The sequence below is a fragment of the Scomber japonicus genome, chromosome 6 (genome assembly GCF_027409825.1).
Source record: "Scomber japonicus isolate fScoJap1 chromosome 6, fScoJap1.pri, whole genome shotgun sequence".
In the NCBI taxonomy this organism is placed as follows: Eukaryota; Metazoa; Chordata; class Actinopteri; order Scombriformes; family Scombridae; genus Scomber; species Scomber japonicus.
Window position 1 is genome coordinate 31,578,672 of NC_070583.1, and position 27,387 is coordinate 31,606,058.

Genomic DNA, 27,387 nt, shown 5'->3' on the forward strand with positions numbered 1-27,387 from the left:
CCTCCCTCCCTCCCTCCTTCCTTTCCTTCCTTCCTCCTTTCATTTCCTTTCCTTTCCTCCCTCCCTTTCCTCCCTCCTTTCCTTCCTTCCATCCCTCCCTCCTTTCCTTCCTTCTTCCTCCCTTCTTTCCTCCTTTCCTTCCTTTCCTTCCTTCTTTCTCCCTTCTTTCTCCTTTCCCTTCCTTCCCTCCTTCCTTCCTCCCTCCCTTCCTTGCTCCCTTCCCTTCCTTCCTCCCTTTCTTCCTTGACTCGAGGACAACAGGAGGGTTAAGTTCATGTTTGCAACTGTTCCATACTACAAGTCAAATCTACAGAGTAAAACATCTATTCCTCTAAATGAGGGGAAAATGGTCCAAAAGCTACAATTTACAGTTAAAAACATGAATTGTATTATTACAAGTTAATATTTGGAGAGTAATCTAATTCAGCTTTTGACCTAATCAGAATCAGAATAGTCTTTATTGTCATTTTACATGTACAACGACATTGAAATTAAATAAAAAAAAACCTACAGTTGAGCCGTCAAGCCATGATTTAATTTGACATAAGCCAAGGTCACACTTCTATAGCATGGTAGAGTGATACTTACATTATCCATTTTAATTTATACTTCTGAATTCCCCTGTATTGAAGCTCTTACAATAAATGTTAACAAAAGTCTCCGAGGTGTACTTCTGTTCCTGTGTTAGCTTTAATGGATCCTCTCATCACTTCCCCTTGTCCGTTGACCTGCACAGGAGTCAGCGTTGATTATGGTGAATGGTGATATCGCTCCTTACTGGTCTTCCAACCAATCAAAGCACCTGACATTATATACCAACCATTATTCAACCATTCACACTCTGATTGCAGAAGCTGCCATGCAAAGTGCCAAGCCCCGTTTCAGGAGGAGTTTCTAATCATTCACTCACACTCACACACTGATGGTTTAGCCTCTGGGAGCAATTTAGGGTCCAGTATCTTGCCTAAGGACACTTCAACAGCCAGTGCTCAAACCACTGCTCTTCATACTAGTGGATGACCCTCTCTACCTCTCTAGCCACAGCCGCCCTCTGGCAGCCAATGTCACAAGTTTAATAGTCTTACATGCCTCCTACCTAGATGAATAGCCTTTAGGAGGAGGCAGTATTCATTGTTATGGGAAACTAGTAAATTATATAGCACAAGTACATGTTTCATGTGAGACAGAATTATAATCTTTATTTTTTTATTATAGTTTTTTTTCCCTCTCATCTCGATCTCACACTATATTATGCAAAATATAGACTCAGTTCAAGATTGAAGGACAGTTTCTTATACATATCTGCAAGGTCAAAAGCATTGTTGGAAAAATAATGATACCAACAAAATAAGTATCTGTAATAAGTCCTTTAATTTTACTTTAACCCTCCTGTTCCTCGAGTCAAGGAAGAAAGGGAGGAAGAAGGGAGGAAGGAAGGAAGAAAGGGAGGAAGGAAGGAAGAAAGGGAGGAAGAAGGAAGGATGGAATGGTGGAAGAAGGAAGGAAGGGAGGAAGAAGGAAGGATGGAAGGGTGGAAGAAGGAAGGAAGGGAGGAAGGAAGGATGGAAGGGAGGAAAGAAGGAAGGAAGAAGGAAGGAAGGGAGGAAGGGAGGATGGAAGGGAGGAAGAAGGAAGGAAAGGAGGGAGGAAAGGAAAGAAGGAAGGAAAGGAGGGAGGAAGGAAGGGAGAAAGGAAGGAGGGAAGGAAGGAATTGAGGGAGGAAGGACGGGAGTTATATTATATATATAACAATTTTATTAATTAGGATATTAATACCAATTCATTAAGGTTATTAGTCTGGGGAGGAAAAACACAAAATGTAACATCATCATATTAATTTAAATTCATTATAAATGTAGAAATAGGGTTGAATATAATATTTCTAAACAAAACTAGATTGTCTTCCCATTTCAGTAAAAGCTCAAATGTTTAGCAGGGATCTCCCAAAAGACTGGAAGTGTTACAGGAATCTAAGTCCATATGATCAACAGTGACTGTGACCTTTAAGCTCAGGGTTCTTGCTTTTCTTTGTGGAGCTTATCTGTCAATATCTCCAAATCTTCAACCTGAATCTTTAGATATATTTTCAATGCTTACAAAGAAACAGCGCTGACCTCCTCTCCTCTCCAGAGCACATGATATACAGTAGTAAGACTGAGCTGAGCAATAAAATATGCAGTTTTTTTGTCACAAAGAAAGAATGAAGAAGGATTACTTGACAGGAGAACATATATACCCCCCTAATGCATTGCTGTCAGTCTGAGTCCTAACAGAAAACTGCTAAAATATATTCACCCAATCCACCTGTTTCACTAGCAGACACTGAAAACCACTGACTGACCACTTATCCTCTGAATCTCCAGCTCTCTGAATTCAATTATGGAGATTAGATTAACAACAGAATTAATAATGTTGTCTTTGTCTTTTTGACTTGGGCTCCTTGCAGGACAGCGGTGGCTCGCAGGTGTCCGTAGCCGCCACACAGGTTCCTTTCTCCTTGGAGGATTTAGACCGGACCATAGCTGCCTTTGACACTATAGAACAACTTCTCAGATCGCTGAACCCAGAGACCTGGAGACAAGACTTGGACAGCATCTACACTCAAACTCACATACATTATAGATCCAGGGCCTATCATCTGGCAAGCAGGCATAATAAAGGTAAGATATCCAAGTTGTAGATCTTTTTATCCCATTTATCTCTCTGCAAGCCTCTATGACCCACAAGCAGTCAAGAAGAGTTTTATATGATGGGTGCGGTTATCTAGTCCCCTCAAGCCACATTTGATTGAATTAATTTTTAGTAGACGCCCCTGTGTTCAAGATGAGTCATAAAACATTTGGATTATCATATGAAAATACTCAGAAATTATGTTTTGGACATGCATTTGGCATAGAATATGACACAGCTGAACAATTAACATTGTATAAAAGGATAAGAAATGTGGAAATGTGGCGTTTTCTCATTATTTCACTTTGTCTTCAAGTATATGGTGAAAAAGTCAAGAAGGTTTCACAGCATTAACCCTCCTGTTGTCCTCGAGTCAAGGAAGGAAAGGAGGAAGGAAGGGAGGAAGGGAGGAAGGAAGGATGGAAGGAAAGAAGGAAGGAAAAGAAGTAAGGAAGGAAGGACGGAGGAAAGAAGGAAGCAAGGAAGGTAGGGAGAAAGGAAAAGAGGAAGGAAGGAAAGAAGGAAGGGAGGAAAGAGAGAAGTACAGATGGAAGGAAGGAAGGAAGGAAGGAAGGAAGGAAGCAGGGAATAAAGGAAGCAGGGAAGAAGGATGGAAAGGAGGAAGAAGGAAGGGAAGGAGGAAGGAAGGGAGGAAGGAAGGAAAGAAAGAAAGAAGGATGGAAGGAATGGAAGGAAGGAAGGAAGGAAGGAAGGAAAGGAGACAGGGAGGAAGGAAAGAGGGAAGGAAGGAAGGACCATTGAAAGGAAGGAAGGAAGGAATGGAAGGAAGGAAGGAAGGAAAGGAGACAGGGAGGAAGGAAGGAGGGAAGGAAGGAAGGACCATTGAAAGGAAAGAAGGAAGGAAAGGAAGGAAGGAAGGAAGGAAGGAAGGAAGGAAGGAAGGATTCTGTTGTATAAAAAGTCCACAGAGCCGTTTCATATGTGAAGAACTAAAACAGTACATTAGTAACCAGCACCTGAAATACACAAAGATTTGCTCCATTGGGAATTCATTGATCAGGACCACACTGTAATTTAGCAGTACTTCTGTGTCACACTGAGTCATTTTAAGAATAATGCTAAATGAGGCTTTAAATTCTAACTCTAAGACCTCAAACTTTTTCTGAGACACCAGACACAAGGCTCAGTGTCAGTGAAAAATAATGATGCAGCGATTTTTGGTTTTAAATATTTCACTTTGAGTATCAGGATCATTTGGATCAAGCAGATACAGTTCATTTGTTTTATACTGTTATATTATATAGTGTCTTCTTTGGTCTTTGAAGCAATATGAAAAGAAATATTACAAAAAAAGTCACTATTTTTATGACTCCAACATAAGCATTATATGGAAAGAGTTGTTTGAATTACAGTGAAGTATAAATCCAAGGCGACTTTTATAAGGAGCTCCCAGGACTGATGGTGGCATGCAGAGCTAGTGAAGTTAATGCAAGGAAACTGAGAGCAGTGATATTGTCTGGGAACAGATTGCTGCCTTATGGTCTAATATAGCACAGCCAATGAAAACTGACATGCTAATGAAGTGTTGCATATTTAACGGAAACATCATTATACAGCCTGCAAGTTAGATAAGAGGATGCAATAACATTAAGCTGTCTGGTGATTAGTTGTACCCCTACACACTTGAAGGATAGGTTCACAATTATTCACAAGTGTCTTTAATCAATAGTTCTTAGGGTAATAATTCATGTTCATGAGGTCTATTACAGCTCCTTCTTCTTTCAATGTAACTGATGGGGAATACAATTTACTGTCCGGAAGAAGGGAGGAAGGAAGAAGTAAGGAAGGATGGAAGGATGAATGGAAGGATGAATGGAAGGATGGCAGGGAGGAAGAAAGGAAGGAAGGAAGGAAGGAAGGAGGGAAGGATGAAAGGGAGGAAGAAGGAAGGAAAGAAGGAAAGAAGGAAGGAAGGAAGATGGAAGGATGGATGGAAGTAAGGAAGGAAGGAAAGGAAGGAAAGGAGGAAGAAGGAAGGAAGGAAGGAAGGAAGGAAGGAAGGAAGGAAGGAAGGAAAGGAGGAAGAAGGAAGGAAGGAAGGAAGGAGGAATGGAAGGAGGGATGAAAGGGAGCTAGAAGGAAGAAAAGAAGGAAGGAAGGAAGGAAGGAAGGAAGGAAGCAAGGAAGGAAGGAGGGAGGGATGGAAGGAAGGAAGATGGAAGGATGGATGGAAGTAAGGAAGGAAGGAAGGAAAGCTGGAAGGAAGGATGGATGAAAGGAGAGATGAAAGGGAGCTAGAAGGAAGAAAAGAAGGAAGGAAGGATGGAAGGGAGGGAGGAAGGAAGGAAGGAAGGAAGGAAGGAAGGAAGGAAGGAAGGAAGGAAGGAAGGAAGGAAAGAAGGAAGAATTACAATGCTACACTGGAGCTCAACAGGGAAACACTGTCCAAGGAAACGAACATTACCTCGGAAGATATTCACCTAATTCTTCTAACTCAGTCTGCTGGAGCATCAGATTAGCTTCAGGAAAATGTTTTAAAGTGTTTTTGAAAGAAGGAGAACTGGATTTTGTTCACCATCATTCGCACTGAAAGCGTATTAGGAGACTTGAAAAATTGTGAACTTATCCTTTAAATAAAGGTAAAAGATTTTTGGTGCATTTAACTCCCCTGTGCTAAATGTAGAAACTGGAAGAACAGGATTAACCCTCCTGTTGTCCTCGAGTCAAGGAAGGAAGGGAGGAAGAAGGAAGGAAAGGAGGGATGAAGGAAAGAAAGAGGGAAGGTAGGAAGGAAAGGAAGGGAGGGAGGAAAGGAAAGAAGGAAGGTAGGAGGGAGGGAGGGAGGAAAGAAAGGAAAGAAGGAAGGTAGGAGGGAGGGAGGGAGGGAGGAAAGAAGGAAAGAGGGACGGAAAGAAAGAAAGAAAAAGAGGAAGAGAGGAAGGAAGGAAATGGGGAGGAAAGAAAGAGACAAGGAGGGAGGGAGGAAAGAAGGAAGGAAGGAGGGAAGGAAAGAAGGCGGGAGGGAGGAAGGAACGACAGACGGAAGGAAGAAAGGGGTATGGAGGAAGGAAAGAAGGAAGGGAGGAAAGAGAGGAGAAGTGAGGAAGGAAAGGAAGGAAGGAAAGGAAAGAAGGAAGGCCTTTAATGGAGGTATATATAGATAGGTATATATAGATATTAAACATTTTTTCTTTTTAAAATTGTTCTGTTGATATAATAGATGTTTAAAAAACCTCTGCTCATATTCTAATGCAGCAACATATCCTGACTAAGTTGTTATTGCTTCATCCAATAAGCAGTTTAGCCTCTAGGGGCCTGAAATGAAGTCAGTGACAGATTAAAGGTGAGACAGGACCAACAGTTCAAGGCTATTTTTTTTACTGTGAAGTCAGAGCCAACAACCTGGCAACCACTAATGGATGCACCCAGATAGAGGATGTCTTCCAGTAGATATGAAGATTTTGGCACATGTACATTTATTACACACACATAATTGTGGGGGAGTGTGTTTTTCAGATGGGTGTCTTATCTGTAGAAGCCTTTAAGCCTCCTGTTGTCCTCAGGTCAAGAGAGGAAGGGAGGAAGGAAGGAAGGAAGGAAGGAGGGAAGGAAGGAAGGAAGGAGGAAAAGAGGAAGGAGGAAGGAAGGGAGAAAAAGAGGAAGGAAGGAAGGAAGGAAGGAAGGAAAGAGGGAGGAAAAGAGGAAGGAAGGAAGGAAGGAAGGAATGAATGGAGGGAAGAAGGACGGAAGGAAGGAAGGAGGGAGGAAGGAAGGAGGAAGGATGGAAGGCAGGAAGGAATGAGGGAGGGAGTGAGGAAGGAAGGAAGGAAGAAAGGAAGGAAGGAAAGAAGGACAGAAGGAGGGAAGGAATGAATGAGGGAGGGAGGGAGGGAGGGAGGGAGGGAGGGAGGGAGGGAGGGAGGGAGGGAGGGAGGGAGGGAGGAAAACAGGAAGGAAGGAAGGAAAGAAGGAAGGAAGGAAGGAGAAGAGGAAGGAAGTAAGGAGAGAAGGAAGGAAGTGAGGGAAGAATGAGGGAGCAAAGAAAGAGGGAAGGAGGGGATGAACAAAGGAAAAATTTAAAAAAGAGGGAGGAAGGAAGGAAAGAAGGTACAGTCCCAGTCGAGATGGGGTCAATTTGACCCAGGAGGACGACACAAGGGTTAAGCTTGCAACAGACCAGCTTGTTTTCGACCTTCCTCTCTCACACCTGGACCTTTGTATCTTTTCTCCAGGACTCTCTCCATTTTTCTACCCGAGCGCTCTCCTGCACCTTAGTAAATATTTGCACTTGACAGCAAATCTATCTCTATTTATCAGTGCATGTGTGTTCTCTGCTGGCATGAGACCGCTCCATATATGGGGGGATAGTTCATGTTGCACCACTACAGAGGAAGGAGTGCATACAGTACAGTAGCTTCTGCAGGTCTGTCTTGCACTATACTAGCCGTACCTCTCTCTAATTGGAAATTCAACTTGTGCAGCGGAGCAGAAATCTGCCACAGTCAGCAGCTTAGCCTTGTTTTCATTAAGACGCTCACATATAGCAGCTCACACCTCGCTCTGCTCCCATGAAGGACAGGAAGTCTGATCATGATATAAATTGGAACTTTTTTAAAATTCAAAAAATAACAACACAGAAAAATTATAATAATCCTCATACAGTACAAGCAAAACACAATGTCAGGGATACTTATGTAAGACTGGAGCTGTTGTCCTCGAGTCAAGGAAGGAAGGGAGGAAGAAGGAAGGAAAGGAGGGAAGAGAGGAAGGAAAAGAGAGAGAAAGGAAGGGAGGAAGAAAAGGAGAGGAGGGAGGGAGGAAGGAAGGAAAGGAGGGATGAAGGAAGGAAAGAGGGAGGGGAGGAAGGAAGAGAGGAAAGGAAAGAAGGAAGGTAGGAGGGAGGGAGGGAGGAAAGAAGGAAGGAGGGAGGGAGAGAGAGAGAAAGAAAAAGAGGAAGGGAGGAAGGAAGAAAAGAAGGACAGAGGAAAGAAGGAAGGTAATGGGGAGGAAAGAAATAGACAAGGAGGGAGGGAGGACAGAAGGAAGGAAGGAGGGAAGGAAAGATGGAGGAAGGGAGGAAGGAAGGACAGAAGGAAGGAAGACAGGGGGAAGGAGGAAGCAGAAATCTGCCACCGTCAGCAACTTAGCCTTGTTTTCATTAAGACGCTCACATATAGCAGCTCACACCTCACTCTGCTCCCATGAAGGACAGGAAGTCTGATCATGATATAAATTGGAACTTTTTAAAAATTCAAAAACTAACAACACGTAAAAATTATAATAATCCTCATACAAGCAAAACACAATGTCAGGGATACTTATGTAAGACTGGAGCTGAATGTTCTGTAATTTTCACACACACACACACATACACACACACACACACACACACACACACACACACACACACACACACACACACACACACTTGTTATGTTCGTGTATGAATGTGTGAGTGACATAGTCATTCTCTCAGTTTTGCTTGCTCTCAGTCTTTCTGTCTTTTTCTCTCCCACTCTCCACGACGACGAGGTTCCACACCACTGCTTCTCTGAGATTACACTTATTCCCTTTAAACAGACACAATGTCAGCCCTGCAAGCACAGACACACACACACTCATATACAGTGCACACACACACACACACACACACACACTCATATACAGTGCACACACACACACACTCATATACAGTGCACACACACACACACACACACACACACACAAGGCTTTCTCTTAATACCTGAAAAACTAAGACTAAGACTAAAACTAAATAAAAACTAAACTGAAACTAGTCAATTCCTTCAAAATAAAACTAAATTAAAAACTAGTCAATTCCTTCAAAATAAAACCAAACTAAAAACCAGTCAATTCCTTCAAAATAAAACTAAACTAAAACTAGTCAATTCCTTCAAAATAAAACCAAAATAAAACTAGTCAATTCCTTCGAAATAAAACTAAATTAAAAACGAGTCAATTCCTTCAAAATAAAACTAAACTAAAACTAGTCAATTCCTTCAAAATAAAACTAAACTTAAACTAGTTAATTGCTTCAAAATAAAACCAAACTAAAAACTAGTCAATTCCTTCCTTCCTTCCTTCCTTCCTCCCTTCCTTCCTTCCTTCCACACAATCACTGCATATAAACCATTACTGAGAATGGAGTAGAAAGAGCTTTTTTTTTTTTTTATTACATCATCATCGTGGGACATACAGTATGTAAACAAACATTAGAGACAACAGACATGACTCTTATCATCCTCACAGTTCTGTCATCAGCTTTGAAACCATTACTTGTTGGAAATCTACTATTTTGTTCTTCAATTGAAATCACAGAACAGAAGTGACGGGTTCTCTGTCATCTGTGGCTTTCACATAAAAAAGAAAAGAAAGAAAAAAAAAGGAGATGAAGAATGACTTCTATGATATAGCTGTAAGCAAAGGTATATTTAATGTAACAAACTGACAGATGTGAGCTGTAGCTGTGTGTGAAGAGATGAATTTTTAATGTTGATACTTCCTCCATGATGATTCTCCTCAGTTTATAAGTCAGAGTAGTTATTGGTTGTGTCTGTCGTTAAATGAGACGCTGCAAGTTTAATTCTTTAACCCTCCTTTCGTCCTCCCGGGTCAAATTGACCCCGTCTGTTCTGACTGTTCCTCCTTTCCTTTCCTCCTTCCTTCCCTTCCTTTCTTCCTCCTTCCCTCCATTCCTTCCTTCCTTCTTTCTCACCTCCTTTCCTTCCTCCCTTACATAATTCCTTCCTTTCCTTCCTTCCTTCCTTCTTCCTCACTTCCTGTCCTTCCTTCTTTCTTCCTCCCTTCCATCTTTCCTTCCTTCCTACCTTCCCTTCCTTTCTTCCTCTTCCTCCCTTCCATCATTCCTTCCTCCTTTCCATCCTTCCATCTTTCCTTGCTCCCTTCCTTCCTCCCTTCCTTCCTTCTTCCTCCCTTCCATCATTCCTCCCTTCCATCCTTCCATCTTTCCTTCCTCCTCCCTTCCATCCTTCCTTCCACCTTCCTTCTTTCCTTCCATCCTTCCTTCCACCTTCCTTCTTTCCTTCCTTCCTTCCTTCCTTCTTCCTCCCTTCCTTCCTTCCATCCTTCCATCTTTCCTTCCTTCCTCCTTTCCTTCTTTCATCCTCCCTTCCATAATTCCTTCCCTCCTTCCTTCTTTCCTCCCTTCCTTCCTTACTTGACTCGAGGACAACAGGAGGGTTGTAATGAACCTTTAACAAACTGCTGCATATCCAGTATCATTTAAAGAGTTAAGCATACTTTGCTACATGTGGATCCTGAAGAAAGACATTTTTTTTAATAATCCTTAAAGTCTAGGTTGTTGTTGAGTCACACATAACTATATTTTCTTATTTCAAACACAATAAAATAACACATTGCACTTCTTCAAATTATGTTTTAGTATTATAGAAGTCAAAATAACTTCAAACTGGGAGGTACTGTTTATTATTTCTAAAAAAAAAAAAAAAAAAAGGATTACTCAAAATTATGCAAATTCTTGCTATTTCCAGAAAAAACAGATTTATTAATGATTGCATCAGAATTCATGTTTGTTTTTTCTTCACCAAAATCATATTTTCTGTCTCCACAAATCCAAACACTAATAAATTCCAAGTTTTTTGAAAATGTCAGACACACACAGACACACTGTTTCAATCAGTTGCCCTAATTTAACCTCGTAAAGCTCACACAAATGCCAAGATATTCCACTTTCCCTTTAGCCTGTTGTTGATGTGCACACAACAAATATCTCCAGGATAGATTGCAAGAGATATTAGAGAGACACACTGATGCATGCATACAAAGTGCACACAGTTGCTTCCTATTTGCTACATTTCCTTTCTATTTCCTTCTAATCTCTCTAGTCGCATTGTCTTGTTATCTCACCGTGCCACTTAAAGGCCTAGAGACAGAAAACACATTCTCGGAATAAGAGCAATTTAAAAACACTTAAATGGAACCATGATCAAGGTTGCTAATATAAAGTGCCTTCCTCCTACATGTCCCCTGTATGTGTATTGCTAAAGCTAATGATCATAACCTCTTCTCTGTCCCTGTTTCCATTGTTACTCATTGTTCATTCAGTCTTCACACATGATTTGAATAGAAACCCCCACTGCAAAGATTTCTTTTTCCTGAACAATTGCTTATTGATTATCTATAGCATTAGGCTTCCCTTAACCCTCCTGTTGTCCTCAGGTCAAGGGAGGAAGGAATGAAGGGAGGGAGGAAAAGAGGAAGGAAGGAAGGACGAAGGGAGTAAAAGACGGAGGAAGGAAGGAAGGAAGGGAGGAAGTAAAGAAGGAGGGAGGAAAAGAGGAAGGAAGGAAGGAACGAATGAACAAACGAAGGAAGGGAGGAAAGAAAGACTGAAGGAATGAGGAAGGGATGAAGGAAAGAAGGAAGGAAGGAAGGAACGAATGAACAAACGAAGGGAGGGAGGAAGGGAGGAAAAGAGGAAGGAAGGAAGGAAGGAAGGAAGGGGGAAGGGAGGAAGGAGGGAGGGAGAGAGGGAGGAAGGAAGGGAGGGAGGGAGGGAGGAAAAGAGGAAGGAAGGAAGGAAGGAAGGAAGGAAGGAGGGAGGTAGGGAGGAAAAGAGGAAGCAAGGAAGGAAGGAAGGAAGGAAGGAGGAGAAGAGGAAGGAAGTAAGGAGAGAAGGAAGGAAGTGAGGAAAGAAGTGAGGGAGCAAAGAAAGAGGGAAGGAGTGGATGAACAAAGGAAAAATTAAAGAAAGAGGAAGGAAGGAAGGAAGGAAAGAAGGAACAGTCAAAAGAGATGGGGTCAATTTGACCTGGGAGGACGACACAAGGGTTAACTCACACAGCACTTCCTTTTGGTTCATCTCTCACTGAAACAATATTACATGTGGAGCAAACTTGTCATTGTTATATTATCAGTACTGCATGAGAGAGCTGTGTTGTTACATTGTAGCAGCAAAGCTCAAAAGCACACACTTGTCACTTGAAGCCAATCTCACCGAGCTCACACTGTGTGCTACTGTAGTTCACTGCAAGCATTGATCTTTAGTTTTGTATGGGGGTCGTAAAAGTCCATTGTACTCCAATGAATAGAGAAATCGTATAATGGCCAAATAAGCATCCATTCAGCTATACTGCAAAGGCACATGCTTCAAGAATATTTCACTTGTTTTAAGAAAGGATTATCCTATTTCACCCAGGTTTTATCCTCTAATTGGCTAAAAACAGGCTGCAGTGTTTGGCCTAAAAACAATGAAACAACCGACCTGTAGGAAAGGCATCATACCCAAACCCTGCATCTAGATTCTTTCAGTCTGATCATCTATACTACCTTTAACCCTCCTGTTGTCCTCGAGTCAAGGAAGGAAGGGAGGGAGGAGGATGAAGGAAGGAAAGGAGGGAGGAAGGAAGGAGGGAAGGAAAGAAGGAAGGAAAGAAGGGAAGAAGGAAGAAAAGGAGGGAGAGAGGAAGGAAAGGAGGAAGGAAGGAGGGAAGGAAGGAAGGACAGGAGGGAATGAAGGAAGGAAGGAAGGAAAGAAGGAAGGAAAGAAGGGAAGAAGGAGGGAGGAAGGAAGGAGGAAAGATGGAGGGAGGGAGGAAGGAAGAAGGAAGAAAAGGAGGGAGGGAGGAAGGAAGAAAGAAGGAAAGGAGGGAGGGAGGAAGGAAGGAAGAAGGAAGCAAAGGAGGCAGGAAGGAGGGAAGGAAGGAAGGAAAGGAGGGAAGGAAGAACGAAGGAGGAAGGATGGAGGAAGGAAAGGAGGGAGGAAAGAAAGAGAGAAGGAGGTAAGGAAAGGAGGGAGGAAGGAAGGAGGAAGGATGGAGAGAGGGGGGAAGGAAGAAGGAAGGAAAGGAGGGAGGGAGGAAGGAGGGAAGGAAGGAAGGAAAGGAGGGAGGGAGGGAGGAAGGAAGTGAATGCAATACGCTTCCATACTTTTCTATTATAATACTGACTGAAAATATTAAGGTTTTTTTACAAAACACATGTAGCATATTGGCGACAGAGAGATGGGAGACGAAACAGAGGGAGAAAGAAAAAAAAGACCAAATTGCTTTGCTTTGATTAACACTAAAAAAATACATTCAATATTGATTGAATGGAAACGGCTGAGGTGGAGAGAGTTAATTATGAGCACAATCGTGACACAATTGAGTGTAGAGAGAGCGATGGGAAGATGAGTGGAAGAGAGAGAGAGCACACAAAGATACAACAAGAGAAAACACAAAGGGACACCAGAAGAAGCAAAGGGCCACTAATTGATCGTAGATAGATAGTATTGATTGTGGTTTTTCTTTATGTCATCACTTTGGAGGAAGAAAATCACCCTGGTCGTGAACATTGGAGCTTTTATTCACTGGCCTGCTGCAGCGGAGGCGACGTGCTGATAGAGAATGAACTCTAGCACCAAGAGCTTAATGAGAATCTGTCTTTATGTTTCATGAGTATTGGCTTTAATCTTCCTGTCGTCCTCCCGGGTCAAATTGACCCCGTCTGTTTTGACTGTTGCTTCTTTCCTCCCTTCCTTCCTCCTTTCCGCTGTCCTTCTTTCTTTCCTTCCCTCCTTCATTTCCTTCCTCCCTTCCTTCTTTCTTCTGTCCTTCCTTCCTCTTTTCCTTTCTCCCTCCCTCCTTTTCCTTCTTTCCTCCCTCCCTCCTACCTTCCTTATTTCCTCTGTCCTTCCTCCCTTCCTTCTTTCCTTTCCTTCCTCCCTTCCTTCTCTACTTCCTTCCTTCCTCCCTCCTTCTCTTTCTTTCTTTCCTTCCTCTCTCTTCCCTCCCTTCCTTCTTTCCTCCCTCCATTCCCTTTTCTTCCTTCCTTCTCTCCTTACTTCCTTCCTTCCTTCTTCCTTCCTCCCTCCTTCTCTTTCTTTCCTTCCTCTCTCTTCCCTCCCTCCTTATTTCCTCACCCTACTTCCCCCGTTCCTTCTTTCCTCCCTCCCTCCCTCCCTCCCTCCCTCCTTCCTACCTTCCTTCTTTCCTCTGTCCTTCCTTCCTCCTTTCCTTCCTTTTTCCTTCCTTCCTCCCTCCCTCCTTTCCCTTTCCTTCCTCCTTTCCTCCCTTGACTCGAGGACAACAGGAAGTGAGTGACATAAGTGTAGATTTTTACGGTCAAACTGAAGCCAGTGAACATTTATTCTGAGGTTATTGAATGTTTAAGGCAAAGATAGATTTTTCTTCTTTTTTTTAAAAATATGTAATTCATTTTGTTAGTAATAAGACCGTATCAAATAAAGACACCAAAGGGGAGAACACAATATCGATCATCTCCAATGTTAGTATGGATTTTCTAGGATGATGACAGCGTAAGTATGAGGGACAAATGAAAGCGTCAAGGAGACCAAGAATGTATTTTCTGTGACTACAGCTTGTTCGAAGGACCCAATGAGACAGAAAATTAAAAGAAAAAAAAAAGAGAAAGAGAGAGAGCTGTAAGGAAGAATAGAAAAGATAGAGATAGAGAGAAAAAAAGAGCAACAATCAGCAGTAGATTGACTGTCCTCTTCAGTGAGGTCAAGAGCAGGGTAATCATCGCCCTACTGTCTGTAGCACTGCTGCTGATTATTTCTCTTTTAACTGATTTTGCTTTACTTCACTTACTGTACCACACAACTGTAGATGCCACCAATGTTTTAAAACCTCGTCTCTCTTTGAAAGAAATTGCCAAGATTATTTTTTTTTAACTTTACTTTTTAAAAAAAACAACAAAAGGTGACACAGTTTCACTCTAGTTTTTTGAGACCAATAACTTCTGCAGAGGCCTTGCAATGTTTGTGCTCTTGTCTTCTCCCATAATAGAGACACAAAGTGAAACTGGAAGTTCAGGGTTTTTGTTCCAGCACGAAGAAAAACCTTTTAAATCCTACTGAGATGTGTAACTATGGTAACGACTACATTTTTCAGCCTTGGAACAGTTATGTGATGAGACTCACTTCATATGTTTAGATAGAGGCAGTTGATTTCTCAATTTTTTTTTTATATTGTTGTTTATTCAGTGGTTGTTTTTAGAGGCCCTTGACACTCATATGTTATGTGTCACGGCAAAACAGAGCGAGCACTGTAGAAGATTTTAGACAGCAGATATTAAACCTAGACAATAGGAACAATAACTTTAGGAGAAAGCCTTAGTGAGTTCATGGATATGGATGAAACCAAGTTACGATAATGTAATGTTGTATATGTGCTTGTATTTTTTTCATGGGAGCTGTAGTTTTTTATTTGCCCACAAAGTAGTCTTTGTTTAACTTTGTTAAAGTCACAGTGGTGCTGTAATGGCCAAAAAAATAAAATTTAGATGTTTTTCTTTTCAAGCTTGGAGTTGATTCACCATTTTATTGGATTTTTATTTGCCTGCAAAGTGCAGTTTTGCTTTTCATTTTATTTTACAGACCTACGTTACCTGCAAGGCTGTCATCATTATGCATAAAATACAGGTCATCCCACACAGCTACTGGCTGCTAGCACCAGATGCTTCATCTGAGTACAGCAATTCAGTTTAATAATCAGTTTCAGCAGAGACAGATAATCAGATCAGCTTGTAGAGTCATTTCCAATCTGTCCTTCTCATAGATCACACTGTTAAATTCACTAGATTAAGCAAACTGGAGTCATGACAGACCCGTAAACTGCTGCCGGCATGTATGTAGTGTAATGAACATCACAGTTTATATAACTGTCGTGACAGAAAAAGGCAAATATAGCTGCTACCGTATGTTACTTTTTGACTAAAAATAAACCTTTACACGATTTCCTGCAAAAACAAACAAACACAACATTTAATTTGAAATATGACAGCATTTCTATTTTAGAAATCCAGACTTGACTGGGCTCTAACTCCGCTCTGCACTAAGGACAAGAGTGAAGGCCTCATTCAACACAGCCTTATTGACATCACACAGCACCAACACAGATTTGGTGTGCTGTAAACTTGATTAGTTTAGTACAGTAACTCGATTAGTTTAGATATTCCGGGAAAAGTCTAAATTTGAGGACTGCAAGGCAAGCTTCATTAGTCAATATGATTTGCAGATAATTTAGATCTTAATTACACAATATTTCAAAACAGATACCAGTGAATAGTGTAAGCTGAACTGATTCAAGCAATTTGTAGTCTGTCAGCTTTTTTTTTGGTCCACTAATAAAAAAAGATTATAAGAGGTTAAGGACGTTCCCATAACGGGTTCCCAAGGTTCGCAGGAAACCGCTTTGAGCACCACAGGAGTCACCCACTCCTCTTCAGTCAGATGCTTCACTATTTGCAGAAAGCACTTTAGGAGAGGGTGACTGAACATCCCCTCAGCAAAAAGCAACATGACAGGAAGAAATCGCTGATGCGTTCACCTTTATGGAAGAATGCAAGCGTCCTCTGTCCAACGGAAAGTGCTCAACTGATCAAACAAGATTGTGCATTGAGCTTCTAGACCCCATAACCTTTACCTTTTAGGCAGTGATTGTGGAGTGAGTATGTGCACGCTGAATAGTCGGTTCCAAAGAGGGGAATAATCTCACATTCATCAGTCTGCAGCCATTAAAGGCCAAAATAATGTCAAACCTAGGATTACATTTTTAGCTATTGCAGTGCTTGAGACAAGGCTCCTAAAATCATGTAGAAGCATCAGCGGTTCATTTTAGTTTAACAAAGCCTCGCTCTACAATCTGGAGCTGTTACAATGATTACCTGACTCTAGCCTGACTCCTTTTCCTCTGTCCTTCCTTCCTTCCTTTCCCTCTTTCTTCCTCCCTTCCTTCCTCCCTCCTTTCTTTCCTTTTTCCTTCCTCCCTCCCTCCTTTCCTGAAGTCCTGCTTTAACCCTTGTGTCGTCCTCCCGGGTCAAATTGACCCTGTCTCTTTTGACTGTTCCTTCTTCCCTCCCTCCTTTCCTTCCTTCTTCCTTCCTCCCTCCCTCCTTTCTTTCCTTCTTCCTTCCTCCCTCCCTCCTTTCCTTCCTTCCCTCCTTTCTTCCTCCTTTCCTTCCTTCTAGGATTACATTTTTAGCTATTGCAGTGCTTGAGACAAGGCTCCCAAAACCATGTACAAGCATCACTGGTTCATTTTAGTTTGCATAACAAAGCCTCGCTCTACAATCTGGAGCTGTTACAATGATTACCTGACTCCAGCCTGACTCCTGAAGTCCTGCTTTAAAATAAAGAAAAGGCACGTTTCTATAGCAAACACAAATAAACAGAGAAAAGGCCAAAAATGTTCAATAACATAAAACACAAAAAATGTTACAGTACTGGCCAAACAACGAAAACCACTACATCCACAAATTACAAAAATTCTAAAACTCAGCTAATGTTCAGGCTACTCTCTTATTTTCACTGTCTCTCTCTCCTTGTCAGTTGATCTGAACCGTCTCTATGAAGACGTCAAGCGCTACAGTTGTACCCCTCGCAACTACTCCGTGAACCTACGGGAGGAGCTGAGAGCCACCAACGCTGTCTTCTTCCCTCGATGTCTGCTGGTCAAACGCTGCGGAGGCAACTGTGGCTGCGGGACCGATAACTGGAACAACGGCTGCTCCTGTCAGGCTGCCAAAACGACACAAAAACTACATGAGGTAGGTCTTATAACACGAAGCTGCTGCCCCTCACCCAAAAACTACATGAGGTAGGCATTATAACACGAAGCTGCTGCCCCTCACCCAAAAACTACATGAGGTAGGTCTTATAACATGAAGCTGCTGCCCTCACCCAAAAAACTACATGAGGTAGGCCTTATAGCACGAAGCTGCTGCCCCTCACCCAAAAACTATATGAGGTAGGCCTTATAACACGAAGCTGCTGCCCCTCACCCAAAAACTATATGAGGTAGGTCTTATAACATGAAGCTGCTGCCCTCACCCAAAAAACTACATGAGGTAGGCATTATAACACGAAGCTGCTGCCCCTCACCCAAAAACTACATGAGGTAGACCTTATAACACGAAGCTGCTGCCCCTCACCCAAAAACTACATGAGGTAGGCCTTATAACACGAAGCTGCTGCCCCTCACCCAAAAACTACATGAGGTAGGCCCTTATAACACGAAGCTGCTGCCCCTCACCCAAAAACTACATGAGGTACGCCTTATAACACAAAGCTGCTGCCCCTCACCCAAAAACTACATGAGGTAGGTCTTATAACACGAAGCTGCTGCCCCTCACCCAAAAACTACATGAGGTAGGCTTTATAACACGAAGCTGCTGCCCCTCACCCAAAAAACTACATGAGGTAGGTCTTATAACACGAAGCCGCTGCCCCTCACCCAAAAACTACACGAGGTAGGCTTTATAACACGAAGCTGCTGCCCCTCACCCAAAAAACTACATGAGGTAGGTCTTATAACACGAAGCTGCTGCCCCTCACCCAAAAAACTACATGAGGTAGGCCTTATAACACGAAGCTGCTGCCCCTCACCCAAAAAACTACATGAGGTAGGTCTTATAACACGAAGCTGCTGCCCTCCCTCACCCACACTGGCTATAAACAAAGAGAGGATGACGATGTGGGGTGTGGAGCAGTCAAAGCATCATTCCACTTATGATTTATGAGTTCTGTCTTTCTTCTTCTTTCACTCACACCCAGTTTAATGACTATTGGCAAAAGAGAATAAACACATATGGGTGTGACCGCATCATTTGTGCTTTATTCTGTTTGATTTCTTTAATTCAGGACGACAGGCACAGATGCAAAATAACAGACTAACTGCCGACAAGTGCAAGACGGTATCAGCAGGAAAACCAGAGTGTGTAGTACAGAGACTACATAGAGACTCACATACACATGACTACATCAAGTATGAGTCTCTTAAATAAACTAGGATGTATCAGCATGAAAATGGATGAAAGAGATCATGAGAAACTTATTCATCCCCTCCTTCCCTCTTTCTTTGCTCCCTCACTTCTGTCCTCACTTCCTTCCTTCTCTTCTTACTTTCTTCCTTCCTTCCTTCCTTCCTTCCTTCCTCCTTCCTTCCTCCCTCCTTCCTTCCTCCTTCCTTCCTCTTTTCCTCCCTCCATCCCTCCCTCCCTCCTTCCTCTTTTCCTCCCTCCCTCCCTCCCTCCTTCCTTCCTTCCTTCCTTCCTCTCTTCCTCCCTTCCTTCGTTCCTTCCTTCCTACCTCTTTCCCTCCCTCCCTCCTTCCTTCCTTCCTTCCTTCTTTCCTTCCTTCCTTCCTCCCTTCCTCCCTTGACCTGAGGACAACAGGAGGGTTAAATAAACTAGGATGTATCAGCATGAAAGTGGATGAAAGAGACCATGAGAAACATAGGGGGGGGGGTTAAAATGCCAAAAAGAAAAGGAGAGGGAGGACAATCATAATTTATGTAGCGTTGCCAGCATCACATAACTGTTAAAGTAATGGCCTTTGGGCTTTTAAACATTTATCTCTTGTCTATAGATTTTCCTTAGGGCCTCTACTTAAACATGATTGGATCATTACGAATGTAGCAGCAATGCTCAAGTGACATTTGGCACCTGGTGTGGGAGAGGGAGTGACATCACAGCTGGAGAACAGTGGGAGAAATGGAAAGTTATGATATTAGAAGTGAAAGATTTATAGCTCTTGTCCTCGAGTCACGGAAGGAAGGGAGGAAAGATGGAAGGAAGGCAGGAAGGAAGGGAGGAAGGAAGAAGGAAAGGAGGAAGGAAGGAGGGAAGGAAAGAAGGAGGGAAGGAAGGAAGTGAGGGAGGAAGAAGGAAGGAAGGAAGGAAAGAAAGCTGGAAGGAAGGATGGATGGATGGAAGGAGGGATGAAAGGGAGCTAGAAGGAAGAAAAGAAGGAAGGAAGGATGAAAGGAGGAAGGAAGGATGGAAGGGAAGAAGGAAGGATGGAAGGAAAGGAGGTGGGAGGGAGGAGGGAGGAAAGAAGGAAGGAAGAAAGGAATAAACTAAAAATCAAATGACAGATTTATTCCAGTTCTTGAAGTGTTACAGGATTATTAAAGTCAGACATACTAACATCACTGTCTTGACTTTTTACAGAATTATTCAAACATAAGACCAAGATGTCAATTTCCAGCACATTTAAAGGTGCTGATATGTGAAAGGTGCTTAATCTGTGGTGCGTGGGTGAGTGAATGAGCGAGTGACTGAGTGAGAAGGAGCAACAGAGAGATTCAGATGAGGAACGAGGGAGAAGCAAAGGAGAAATTGGGCGTGCAGAGCCGAGCACTGCATTAACAATGAAGCAGCAATGCACCAGCAGCCTCGCTATTCCTCCCTGTTTCCTTTCTATCCTTCATTCGTTTCTATCCCTTCCTCTCTGCAATCTCTCCATATCTCACTCGATGCATTGTTAGCATTCTGTCTCTCTCTGTCTCTCTCTCTCTCTTTCTCTCTCTCTCTCTCTCTCTGTCTCTGTCTCTGTCTCTCTCTCTGCGGGCTTCGATCATCCTTTCATTCTCCCCAATTCACATTTTCAATTTATCCCAGAAGGGAGGAAAGATGGAAGGATGGAAGGATGGAAGGAAGGAAGGAAGGAAGGAAAGAAGGATGTAAGGGAGGAAGAAGGAAGGAAAGGATGAAGAAGGAAGGAAATGAGGAAGGAAGGAAGGAAGGAAGGAAGGAAGGAAGGAAGGAAGGAAGGAAGGAAGGAAGGAAAGAAAGGAGTAAAGAGGGAGGGAGGAAGGAAGGAAGGAAGGAAAGGAGTAAAGAGGGAGTGAGGGAGGGAGGGAGGGAGGGAGGAAGGAAGGAAGGAAGGAAGGAAAGGAGGAAGGAAAACTGGAAGGAAGGAAGGATGGATGGATGGAAGGAGAAATTGGGCGTGCAGAGCCGAGCACTGCATTAACAATGAAGAAGCAATGCACCAGCAGCCTCGCTATTCCTCCCTGTTTCCTTTCTATCCTCCATTCGTTTCTATCCTTTCCTCTCTGCAATCTCTCCATATCTCACTCGATGCATTGTTAGCATTCTCTCTCTCTCTCTCTCTCTCTCTCTCTCTCTCTCTCTCTCTCTCTCTGTGGGCTCCGATCATCCTTTCATTCTCCCCAATTCACATTTTCAATTTATCCCCTTTGCAATGCACCATTCTTGTTCTTTAAGCTTGTCATTCATTCTTTTCTCTCTCTTCTTCCCTCCATCTCTTTGTGTCTTTGTTCTTGCGTAGCTTCATTATTGAAACATGGTCCATAGGGCTCTCTCTTTCTCTCTATCTCTCTCTCTCTGTTAAAATCATACAATGGAACTTTAGACAAAAGTAGGATTTGGGTCGTAATTGTGCTCGTGTGTGAATCGCTGTGAGAGTATGAAAAAGATTTTGTTCATGTCTGTCAATACCGTCCATGCCTAGAGCTACCTGCATATGGCTTCTCATGAGTGTGTGTGTGTATATGTGTGTGTGTGTGTGTGTGTGTGTGTGTGTGTGTGTGTGTGTGTGTGTAACCGTAACTGCTTCCTTCACTGACCTGACGTAGCTTCTAAAGAAACTCATTATTACTCAGCCTATTGTTTCAGAGCAGGGAAGTTCTGACATAAATCACAGCCAGCCTTACTTTCACTGAGCTTTGGAGAACAAATTCACTACATCAGTCGTGGAACAATTTGTACTTCCCTTCGGTGCAGCAATCTATAACAAAGTGACTTGTAGTAAAATGTTGAGTAAATCCAACAATAAAATCAATTGTAAAGTACTTTTATAAAAACCCCAGGTAAAAAGAACCACTTCAAGTATTTATAAAGCTTTGTGGCCTCTGTTCCATTTGATGCCACATTTGTAAATAGTTGTTTAACTTTTGTTTGGAGAGAGACTGTGTAACTTTTTGAAAGAGCAAATAACATATTCTTCCTCTTAAAAATGAAAGTTTAAAAAAAAATCCAATCAGGAGTTACAGCCTTCCTAGATGATTTTAAAACTTTACTTGATGTTGTATGACTGACATTACCTGGTCAGTAATAATGGAGCTACTGTTAACCCTCCTGTTGTCCTCGAGTCAAGAAAGGAAGGAAAGGAGGGAGGAAGGAAGGAAGGGAGGAAGAAGGAAGGAAAGGAGGGAAGAAGAAGAGAGGGAAGGAAGGAAAGGAAAGGAAATAAGGAAGGAAGAAAGAGAGGAAAGGAAGGGAGGAAGGAAAGGAAGGGAGGAAGGAAAGGAGGGAGGGAGAGAGGTAAAAAGGAAAAAAGGGAGGGAGGAAGAAGGGAAGGAAGGAAGGAAGGAAAAAGGAAGGGAGGGGGAAGAAGGAAGGAAGGTAGGGAAGAAGAAGGGAAGGAAGGAAGGAAGGGAGGGAAGAAGGAAGGAAATGAGGGAAGAAAAAGGGAGGACAGGAAGGAAGGAAGGAAGGACGGAGGAAAGAAAGAAGGAAAGGAAGGAGGAAGGATGGAAAAAGGAAGGGAGGGAGGAAGGAAAGGAGGGAGGAAGGAAGAAAGGAGGGAGGAAGGAAGGGAGGGAGGAGGGAGGGAGGAAAAATGGGAGGGAGGAAAGAGGGAAGGAAGGAGGGAGGTAGAAAGTAAAATCGGAGGGAGGAAGGACAGATAGATGGAAGGAAGGATGCAAGGAAGGAAGGAAGGAACAGTCAAAACAGACGGGGTCAATTTGACCCGGGAGGACGACACGAAGGTTAAGATGTGTGAATTGTCTCAGCAGTCACTAAGGCTACGTTAACGCTAGCTGTTCATAGTCAGTAAATCCTTCCAAACTGTATCCTGCCTGGTTGTGAAATGTCTTGAAATGATATTGAGTTGTTTAAGAACTGATGGCTAAGCAACAAACGTAATCAGTAATGTAACATGTGCTAGTAACAATATTTTAAAGTGAGTATAAAGTATAAGTAGTTAGAAGTAAGTTTGCCAGACACTGGTCTAATATTAACAACACACCAGCAGTATGTGGACATCTGTGTGTTTGCTGCATAACTGAATTCCTTCCCTTTGCCTGACGCTTGGTATGTTTTCAGAGACAGTTTTCTGTGTGCTCAGTCAGCAGTGAGCCCGCTGGAAACTTGTCCTGCATGTTTCCTCACTGGGTCAGGCTCCAGCTCTCAGTTACCCTGAAAACAAATAAGAAAGAATTAATAAATGAATGGTAAAATAATACAGGAATTCCAGCGTAGTCCGTTATGCTCATGACCAACCGAGAGGAAGGGTGGACATACAATTGTTTTCTCATCATGGCCTCGACAGTTTCACAATACATTGCTGCATTCTTTGAAACCTAGCTGCTTCAATGTCAAGTTTTTATGCAATTCCTCCTTAGGTTCTCTGTCTCTGCTGTTACAGTGATTTGTTTCTTTTCTTACCAGACTCTTATCACTTTCTCTGTATTTTTCATTTCGTTTCCTGTTTCACATTCAAGCAGGATGTATTGACATTAGCTGCAATGACTTGACAATATTTCCAGCACCAACAAACAAGTCAGGCTACAATTGGAGCTTTTCCACTACACAGTTCTAGCACTACTCGGCTGGACTCGGCTTGACTCGGTTCCAGGAACGACATTTTCCATTACAAAAAGGTACCTACTCAACGTGGGCGGGGTTGTCATAGCAATGCGCCACAAAACTGCCGTGACTTTGTTTTATACGCCACACAAAAACATAAACTATGGAGGACATGGAGGCGATGGTGTACTTGATGCTGTATGTGGCCATCCCTCTGTCCTTCCTCCCTTCCTTCCTTCTCGTCTTCTTTTCCTTCCTTCCTCCCTTCCTTCCTTCCTTTCTTTCTTCCTTCCTTCCCTTTGTCCTTCGTGCCTTCTTTTCCTTCCTTCCTTCCTTTTTTCCGTCCTTCCTTCCGTTTGTTTTTCCTTCCCTCTGTCCTTCCTTCCTGCTGCTGTATGTGTCTTTCTGTCACACACAAAGCAACAAAATTGAGCCGTATGACTGTAATGCTGTTGCCGGTATTTAAAAATGCCGGGTTTGATTCTTGTGTGGGACGGCTCATGACTCTTCCAGCGACAACTCTTCTGACCAATCAGAGGCCAGCAGTCTGATGACGTCACATTTAGTATCGGCTCGGCTCGCTTGGAACCTCAGCAGAGCAGGTACTAAAAAAGTACCAGGTACCAGGTACACAAAAAAAACGAGTCGAGTGGAGTCGTGCTGGAGCTGTGTAGTAGAAAAGCACCAAATGCAAGTCCCCTTCCCCTTCTGGGCTTCTTCATCTTCACCATCTTCCCTCTCCTTGTCTCCTATAGGTGCTGAAGTACGCCCCAGAGGTCACTCACTCACGCCACAGGAGGCCACGGGTGCGCTGGGTCATAGATGAGATCTTCCTCACACACCATGAAACGTGTGAGTGTGCGTGTCCCTCTCAGCCGCCTCGCTGAGACACAAGAGAGACTGGCACATGTACCTGGAACTGTTGGACAAGTTTTCCTTCCTTCTATCTATTTTTTTTGCAACAGACTTCATATAATACAAGCGAAACAGAGAAATACATGCAGCAAAGAAGAAAAACATCAATAATTTTGACTGATGATCCACAACTCATACCATACACAATGACACATAAACTCAATACCTTCCTCTGTACACAGGGCAAACTTGTTAATCCATAACCACTTCTAGCCAAATATGCTGAATCTGCAAAAAAAAAAAAAAAAAAAAAAGCAGCAGGGCTTCTCCAGAGGAATTCATATTTAGTTCAATTAAACTTTTTTTTTTGGAGGTTAAATTAGTTTAGAGGATGCTAGCTTGATTGAATTGAAATCGAATTTGCTCTGTCCCGTTACGTAAACATCGTCTTTTATTTTTTCTCGGTCATGTATCTGCACTGTATTATCATATACTTTGTGTTTTAATAAGACTGTTTTCTAGAAACGTCTTCAGCCAGAGGAGCATGCTGAGAAAATTGAGCGTGAGACAGAAGAAGAAGGAGGAGAGGGAGAGAGAGAGGAGAGAGAGGTTGGAGGAAGTGTAAACCAAAATAACACTTTATCTTGATGTGAAATTAGGCTAACAACAACCCTCCAGATCTCAATTGCACACTAACACACACACACACACACACACACACACACACACACACACACATTCTTCCTCGTCTTCCACTCCTACAGTACCTAAAGACAAAAACTGCAGTTATTTATACTGAATTCTTTGCTGTTGAAGCCCTCTTTTGTTTTGCACACATTCCTGACTGCAAATACTCATGCTTCCCTTTGTCTGTCCCTCTATCCGTACGCTCCCGCTCCTTTTCCGTTTCTCTCTCACACACACACACACACGTACACACACACACACACACTTTCTCTCCCATCATTCATTCTCTAACACAACATCAAAGGAGATGTCAGATCAGGGCCGCTGCGCACTGCCCGATTTTTCTGAGCGTTCCTGGCATTCCGACTGCTAACGGGAATTCTGCTAACATGGATAAAAGCGTGATCTTCAGACCTAAAATTAATAACACAGGAAAGACAGGAGACGCTCAGGAAGAGAGAAACAGAGGGGAAGTTTTTTAGGACAGGCAGCACAGAAAATAAAAGGGACAATTTGTAGATTATCACTGCTCCTGGATGATAGATGAGAGATACATCACATAAATGATTTGAGAAATGTTTGTAACTCAACTGGATTTTTTCTTTTTTTGTTCATGAAGATGCTCATGTGTATCACAATCTGACCCGCTCCTCTGCAAGTCTGTAGCGGCACCACAGTGAAAAAGAGATCTGTGGGAATTAGAGTAATGTTCTCGGTCTCTGCGGAAAATACAACTGATACTCGAGTCTGTGTGTGTGTGTGTGTGTGTGTGTGTCTGTGTGTGTCTGTGTGTGTGTGTGTGTGTGTGTGTGTGTGTGTGTGTGTGTCTGTGTGCCAGTATGGCTGGAACAGCTCAGGAAGAGGTCCTTTTGTTTAAGGGGTGGAGGGTTACCGACAGTCTGTGAGAGCTGGCAGCAGATACAAAGCATGTGAATGGTCGGCATGTGACTGTGTGACTGTGTGTGCATGTACAGTACAGTGTGTGACTGTGCAAAGGAGAGGAGGCAGGTAGACTATCAAAGCCGCCACAGAGAAAGAGCTCAAACTATCTAGCTTATCATTACCATACACATGACCTAGTTGTGAGAAATATAAAAAAAAAAAAAAAGACGCCATCATCTTCACCTCTCATGTGTCCCACCGCCATTACACGCTCGGTTACAGGCTGAGAAAATGGGATTTTACACACTCTACTTTTGTTTCCAAAAAAGACAGACAAGCAAGAATAACTGGACACTGAGACAATCCCTCTCGGTCACAGTGAAACCCCTTCAGCTGCGTTCCCCCTTTCATGTGCATGTGTGTACTGTAAGTCACGGGTGTTATTTTTCAGGTGCGGGATGCAAAACAATATTCTGACAGTGTGTCGAGTTGCATACTTGTCGCATTCCATGTAATTTATTCCAGACATCCCTCTCACACACACACACACACATATACACACACACATAGTTGTTTTTGGCCACGGTTCATCTAAGAAAAGCAGCCTCACTCTGCTTTTGTTGTCTGTTTCCGTGTGAGGTCGGCTTTCATTGCTTCACGCGCTCCGTTGCATTTTTCAAAACACAATGATGAACACAAAGCAGGTGATTCGGTCACATTTCACCAAAGATCGTCTGGCAGGTAGATTATACTTCCAGTAGCTAACGTAGCCAGATGGCGATTATGTAACATGATGTTTTAAATGTATAGTTAGTGTACCCACGAACACTTTAGAGCAGAGGTGTCAAACATGCGGCCCGCGGGCCAGATACAGCCCGCCGAGGTTTGCGATCCGGCCCACTTGCCATCTAGTGCTCTTTTCCTTCCTTCCATCTGTCCTTCCTACCTTCCTTTTTTCCTTTCTTTCTTCCTTTATTCCTTTCTTCCTTCTGTCCTTCCTTCCTTTTTTCCTTCCTACCTCCCTTTTTTCCTTTCTTCGTTCCTTTATTCCTTTCTTCCTTCTGTCCTTCCTTCCTTTTTTCCTTCCTTCTGTCCTTCCTAGTGTCCTTCCTTCCATCTGCCCTTCCTTCCTTCCTTCCTTCCTTCTGTCCTTCCTTCCATCTGTCCTTCCTACCTTCCTTTTTTCCTTTCTTCGTTCCTTTATTCCTTTCTTCCTTCCATCTGTCCTTCCTAGTGTCCTTCCTTCCATCTGCCCTTCCTTCCTTCCTTCCTTCCTTCTTTCCTTCCTTCCATCTGCCCTTCCTTCCTTCTGTCTGTCCTTCCACTATCTCTCTTTCCTACCTTTCTTCCCTCCTTCCTTTTGCCTGTCTTTCCTTCCTTCCCTTCTTATTTCCTTATTTCCTTATTTCCTTGCTTCTTTCCTTCCATCTTTGTAATGATCCGGCCCACATGAGATCAAATTGGTCTGTATGTGGCCCTTGAATGAAAATTAGTTTGACACCTCTGCTTTAGAGCTCTCATATAAAATCTGCTGCTGATGTATGTGATGAATGTGTGTGTGTGTGTTTCCATGCATCCTATGTCTGCCAGCTTGACAGCTCTATCAGCACATTTCATTATTGCACACTCCAAAAAGTGACATTCCTCTTTTTTTCCCTCGTAACTGGTTTGTTTTTGTCTTTACTGTAGAACCACATGTATTTAAAGCTGCTCGTGTAATTCGTCGGATTTCCTCGGTTTATTCAACGTCAACCGCCAAACATCAAAACCACACACACACACACACACACACACACATCAGACCCCAGCTTAAAGAACATTTCAGATCTTTAAGTTTCAATTTCCCCCTCTGAGGATTTAAACTGTTGTACTATCATATTTTCAACTCAATTAAAAAAAAAACTCGTTGATGTTAGTTGGAGCAAAAAAAAAAAAAAAAAAAAAGTCAACTTGCTTTTGCTGTATTCAGAAAAAATATTCATGACAAATCTG

General features: G+C 42.7%; 1 protein-coding gene across 1 annotated transcript in view; it reads left to right on the forward strand.

The window, feature by feature from the left end:
• The window catches only part of pdgfd (platelet derived growth factor d), a 66,546-nt gene extending 42,688 nt beyond the window's left edge, over nucleotides 1-23,858 (forward strand). Inside the window, exons 4-6 of the mRNA XM_053320273.1 lie at nucleotides 2,447-2,660; nucleotides 16,964-17,181; nucleotides 23,727-23,858. Of these exons, the coding sequence (XP_053176248.1) occupies nucleotides 2,447-2,660; nucleotides 16,964-17,181; nucleotides 23,727-23,858 (564 nt within the window). The remainder of the gene's footprint in view (nucleotides 1-2,446; nucleotides 2,661-16,963; nucleotides 17,182-23,726) is intronic.
• Nucleotides 23,859-27,387: the final 3,529 nt, after the last annotated feature.